The following is a 6,267-nucleotide window of genomic DNA, read 5'->3' on the forward strand; positions in this document are numbered from 1 at the left end:
GACTCGCAAACAGCTCCAGAGTTTTCTGGGATTTGCCAACTTTTATCGCCAATTTATCCCCTCTTTTGCCGAAATTGCCTTGCCTCTCACCGAACTACTCAAAACAGGCAAAGGGGGAGGAAAGCCACGGCCGGGCCAACCACTAGCATGGACAATGGGTTGTCAAACAGCTTTTGAGAACTTAAAAAGACTATTTGCCACTGAACCTGCCCTAAAGCACCCCGACCAAGAAAAACCTTTTGTGATTCAGGCCGATGCCAGCGATGTGGCGGTTGGAGCTGTATTACTGCAAAAGAACAAAAATGGGATCCTGCAACCCTGCGCCTACACCTCTAAGAAATTTACTGAGAGCGAACGGAGATGGGCAATCTGGGAAAAAGAGGCCTTCGCTATTACATGGGCATTATTAAACTGGTGGCACTATCTAGAAGGGAGCAAAGTACCATTTGAGGTATGGACAGATCACAAAAATCTAGAAGCACTGAAAACTCCCCGTAAGGATCGATGCTAAGTGAGAGGTGTTGGCATTTCTCTTTGTCAGAATGTGGTGAATCCTCGATTGCCCAGCTCTAAGGGAGGAAGTTAAATGATTTGGTAGGTGAACTGGTTCTGTTAGTAAAGGGGGGGAGGTGAAGAGAAAGAGAGAGAGGAGAGAAAGAGAGAGAGGAAAGAAAGAAAGAGGAAAGGGAGAAAGAGAGAGGAAAGGGAGAGGAAAGAGAAAGAGGGAGGGAGAGGCGGAGAGAGAGGAAAGAGAAAGAGGAAAGGAAAGAAAGAGGAAAGAGAAAGGGAGAGGGAGAGAGGAAAGAGGAAAGAAAAAGGGAGGGAGAGGAAAGAAAGGGAGAGAGGAGAGGAAAGAGAGAGGAAAGAGAGGGAGAGGAAAGGGAAAGAGGGAGAGAGGAAAGAGAAAGAGAGGGGGAAGCGCAAGTGCCTCTCTCACACACACAGACACACACACAAACACACACACACTGAGTGGGGGAAGAGGACTGGCAGACCAAGAGCAGAAAGAGGGAGAGGGAGGGAGAGAGAGAGAAGGAGGGACAGAGAGAGAGAGAGAGAGAGAGACCCTTTTGACATCTAAAATGAAGATAACACTGCATATATCCTTTTATATATATATATATATAATAAAGGTAAAAAGGATATATGCAGTGTTATCTTCATTTTAGATATCCAAAGGGTTTTGCAGCTCCCAGTGTTTTGTTTTCGGTGGGAAACAGGTCCAAGTGGCTCTTTGAGTGTTTTGGGTTGCCTACCCCTGGACTAGAAGACCTCCAAGGTCCCTTCCAGATTCTATTCTATTCTATTCTATTCTATTCTATTCTATTCTATTCTATTCTATTCTATTCTATTCTATTCTAATATAAGCCCTCCCCCAAAAGTAAGCCCTAGTGCAGGGCGGGATGAGTCGGTCCACATCTTCCATGTGCCGCCGGCCTGCCAGGACCCTTCACCAGCGGCTGCTGGTGGAACCGGCTACCGCCCGCCCTGCCCTCTCTGTCCCACCGTCTGCTTGCCTGTGGCCGCAACAAACCAAACCCTCGGCGAGCCCTGGCCTCTGCCTGCCCTGCCTGCTGGCCCTACTGTTGCTGGAACCTACCTTGACTGCATCAGGTACTGTGCGGTCACCAAGTGGCTGCCCATGCTGCTGGCCTCGTGGGGCGCTTTGCCCTCCTGGCCATGCTGCTCTGGGCTGCTCTGCTGGGCTGCTTCTGCCTGGCGCAGGGCGAGTCGGCCCAGATCTTCTATTTGACCACTGGAGTGCCCCCCCGCCGGCCTGCCAGGACCCTTCGCCAATGGCTGCCGGTAAATCAGCGCCACCAACGCCTCTGCCTTTGGGCTGGTGAGTGCCACCAGCCTGCATGACAACTCGGTGCTGCAGGCGCCGAGCTAAGGGCTGAACCTGGCGCTTTTCGGGCCCTGGCGGGCGTTGCACCTCTCATACCAGCTGGGCCATTTTGGCCTCTGCTGGTTGCTCCTGCCGGATTGCCTTCCACCTGGCCGGCAGTTACCACCACCAACATGAGGTAAGGTGGCAAAGCAGGTGGCAAGGGGGTGGAGTTGCTTCCCTCCGCCTGCCGGACACCTGCTGAAGCCGCGCAGGGTAAGGTTGCCACATACACCCCTCGCCCAGATGGCCTCGCCTCCCCAAGTGTTTTTTTTACTGCCTTTCAGGTTCATTGAGTTTTTCTGTTCACTTCTCAGCCTTTGCCGCATATTTGTGGGACAAAAAAAGGTTCAATCAAACTTTCTAATTTGTGAGATCTCACACATATACTATACTTATGCATTTGGTTTTTCTTGCCTAAATTTAGAATCTTACATTTTTCACCATTGAATTTCATTTTGTTTGATAGGGCCCAATGTTCAAGTCTGTCAAGCTCCTTCTGCATGTTAAGCCTATCTTCTGGAGTGTTGGCTATTCCTGCCAGCTTGGTGTTGTCTGCAAATTTGATGAGTTCCCCATCTATCCCCTCATCTAAATCATTGATAAAGATATTGAAGAGTACTGGGCCTAAGATAGAGCTTTGAGATACCCCATTGCATATTTCCCTCCATGTGGATGCAGTTCCATCTGGTGGTGATGCTGTCTAATGCACATTTTTCTATCATATCAAGTAGTAGGTTGTGGTCTACTTTATCAAATGCCTTACTGAAGTCCAAATAAATTATATCCACGGCATTTCTCTGATCCACTAATTTTATCACTTTGTCAAAGAATGCAATAAGGTTAGTCTGGCATGATCTGTTTTTGACAAATTCATGTTGGCTTTTGGTTATGATTTTGTTTGCCTCTAGGTGTTTGCAGATTCGTTGCTTGATTATCTTTTCCAGAATCTTCCTAGGTATTGATGTCAGGCTGATAGGTCTGTAGTTTCCTGATCCATTTTTTTTTTGAAGATGGGAACTACATCAGCCAGTTCTGCCAGTTCCTTCACAACATTGGAGTGTAATCCATCTGGTCCTAGTGATTTGAACTTGTCTAGGGTGCACAGCTGCTCTCTAACCATTTTCTTGCCTCTTTTAACTTGTATTCCTAATCTGTTTTTTATGGTACTGTTTTTGATAGGTTGGACTGTTTTTCCTTTTGTGTAAAGATAAATGCAAAAAACAAGTTAAGCAGTTCTGCTTTCTCCCTGGTGTTTGTCACCTTCTTGCCATTTTCTGCCATTAATGGACCAATAGTTTCCTTGACTTTTTTTGTTTTTTTACATTTTGAAAGAACTTTTATTATTATTATTTTTTACTTTTGTCGCAAGCTTTAGTTCATTTTGAGCCTTAGCTTTCCTGACTTCATCTTTGCAGGCTCAGGCCATATGTGGATATTCTGCCTTAGTTATGTGCCCTTCTTTCCACTTTTTATATTTGTCCTTTTTGTCTTTCAGTTTATCAGAGAGTTCTTTGTGCAGCTGTGCTGGTTTCTTTTGAGAGCTGTTATTTTTCTTCTTCAGTTGACTTGTGCTAGACTGGGCTTTTATAATCTCACTTTTCAAAATTTCCAAAGCTTCCCCTTGAGGATTCTCATTCATGGAATCTTTTCCAAGCTCTCTCTAAGTTTATTGAAATCAGCTTTCTTAAAGTCCAAGACTTTAATTTGACTTTGTTCTATTGTTTGTGGTTGCATAATATTGAATTCCAATATTGCATGATCACTACTCTCCAAGATTCTTGTAACTTCAATACCTTCTATCATTTCATTTCTGTTAGTGAGAATTAAATCCAATATGAGTGACCCCTAATTCCCTTCTCTACTTTTTGGAAGACAAAGTTATCTGCTAGGTTTGTGAGGAACCTGTTTGATCTTCCACTTGGTGCAACGTTTGTCTCCCAGTTGATGTTGGGTTAGATAAGTCCCCCATTACTATTGTGACATGCTTCCTACATACCTTAGTTAACCGACTAGTAAAGAGTTAATATATTTTGTCTGTTTGATTGGGTGGCCTATAGTCTACACCTATGGCAATGACATTTTTTCTCTTTTACATTGGCCCAAATGCATTCAAGATGGTTTTCATAATTGTTCTGGTGTAGTTGTTCTGCTGATGTAGTTATTTCTTATATATAGTGCAACTCCATCTCCTCTTTTATTATCTCTGTTTCTTTTAAATAATTTAAATCTTTCTAGCTGTATATGGGGTTTCATCCCACCAAGCTTCCATAATGGCAACAATTACTTGAATCTCTCATTCATTCTATTTATTCCTCATACTTTGTGTGTTGATGTATAAACATGAGTCCTTTTGACTGACTCTATCTTTACTTTCTACATAACCTGTTTTGTGTCTGCATTCCCCTTTTTCCTTACCACCTGTTTGATTAGTGCACTTTAGTCTCATGAATAGTGAAAAGAAAAAGTGCTTGAGAAATTGACAAATTTTATGGGCTAGAACCTCTTAATTGGAATAAAGAAGCCAGGATTTAGAATTAGTACATATTGTCACCATTGGTATGTATAAAAGCAATCAAGATACTTTTATTTTGTCAATGTCAAAATCCTTATGCACGTTTTCTGAGAGAAAAGTGCTGCAACATGTCTGACTTGTTTCAATGCTCTACATTTTATAGCATGGTCATTATTGTGAAATGTTTTATTAGCAATTTGAAACAGTTTTTTCCCTTTGGATTCACTTGCTGTAACCTCTTCTGTTTTTCTTTTCTTCTCTTTTGACAGAATGTAGTGAAAGCGGATATTGTAAACTATAGCCAGGAGCCTGCAACAAGAACCGTTAACTCTCCCCGGAGCTCAATGTGTACAATTCAGTGAGCGTTTTCTCTTTTTGTACAGTGCTCTTTGGCTGCCTTCGCCCAGCAATGGAGTTGCTGGGAATGTTGTTTTAAAAGGAAACATGACTGTAGTGCATTTAGAAGTTTAAAAAAACCACTACCCAGGCAGCTTCTTTGAATAGTCAAGATTCAAATAGTGGGACCACACACTTTGAATATATATATATTCTTCTGAATTATATTTCAGTAAAGGAGAGTGATTGTGTGTAGAGATACTTTTACATATATTATCAAAATGTTTGAAGGGTGAATGCAACATGTGTAAATTAAATGATATGAGAAGAGATTGTGAAATAAAGGGCAGTGAAAATAGATTGGCTTTCTCTCCTTGATTTTGTCCATTTTGTCCTTTTTCTTGTTAGAACCAGGAGAGACATTCTCCCTTTAATTCTTCCTTTAACATATTTATTTATTCTTTATCACCAAACATAAAATACAAAAGAAAGAAAAAGAAAGAAAAAACTAACTAACGAATATTTGAAACCAATACCAAAAACAAAAAAAACGTGTACAAAAAAACCCCAAATATTAAATACAGTGAAGGGAAAACTATTTGATTCCCTGCTGATTTTTACGTTTGCCCACTGATAAAGATATGATCAGTCTATAATTTTAATGGTAGGTTTAATGTAATAGTGAGATACAGAATAACAAAAAAAATTCCAGAAAAGCACATTTCAAAAAAGTTATAAATTGATTTGCATTTTAATGAGTGAAATAAGTATTTGATCCCCTATCAATCAGCAAGATTTCTGGCTCCCAGCCAGGTGTTTTTTATACAGGTAACAAGCTGAGATTAGGAGCACTCTCTTAAAGAAGTGCTCCTAAACTCAGCTTGTTACCTGTATAAAAGACACCTGTCCACCAGCAAGGTCCCTCTGCTCAAGAAAGCACATGTACAGGCCCATCTGAAGTTTGTCAATGAACATCTGAATGATTCAGAGAACTGGGTGAAAGTGTTGTCAGATGAGACCTCAACTGAGCTCTTTGGTATCAACTCAACTTGCCGTGTTCGGAGGAGGAGGAATGCTGCCTATGACCCCAAGAACACCATCCCTACCATCAAACATGGAGATGGAAACATTATGCTTTTGGGGTGTTTTTCTGCTAAGGGGACAGGACAACTTCACTGCATCTAAGGGACGATAGATGGGGCTATGTATTGTCAAATCTTGGGTGAGAACCTCCTTCCCTCAGCCAGGGCATTGAAAATGGGTCGTGGATGGGTATTCCAGCATGGTAATGACCCAAAACACATGGCCAAGGCAACAAAGGAGTGGCTTAAGAAGAACCACATTAAGATCCTGGAGCGGCCTAGCCAGTCTCCAGACCTTAATCCCATAGAAAATCTATGGAGGAAGCTGAAGGTTTGAGCTGTGAAACATCAGCCTCAAAACCTTAATGACTTGGAGAGGATCTGCAAAGAGTAGTGAGATAAAATCCCTCCTAAGATGTGTGCAAACCTGGTGGCCAACTACAAGA

General features: G+C 42.1%; 1 protein-coding gene across 2 annotated transcripts in view; it reads left to right on the plus strand.

Annotated features, from left to right (window-relative positions):
- RAB28 (RAB28, member RAS oncogene family) overlaps positions 1–5,099 on the plus strand; it is a 194,815-nt gene extending 189,716 nt beyond the window's left edge. For both annotated transcript variants that reach the window (XM_015823496.1, XM_015823495.1), the window contains one exon: positions 4,673–5,099. In XM_015823496.1, the coding sequence (XP_015678982.1) occupies positions 4,673–4,765 (93 nt within the window). In that variant the 3' untranslated portion in view covers positions 4,766–5,099. The remainder of the gene's footprint in view (positions 1–4,672) is intronic.
- The last annotated feature ends 1,168 nt before the right edge of the window (positions 5,100–6,267 follow it).

This window comes from Protobothrops mucrosquamatus, unplaced genomic scaffold (assembly GCF_001527695.2).
Source record: "Protobothrops mucrosquamatus isolate PMUCROS unplaced genomic scaffold, P.Mucros_1.0 scaffold1887, whole genome shotgun sequence".
Lineage (NCBI taxonomy): Eukaryota > Metazoa > Chordata > Lepidosauria > Squamata > Viperidae > Protobothrops > Protobothrops mucrosquamatus.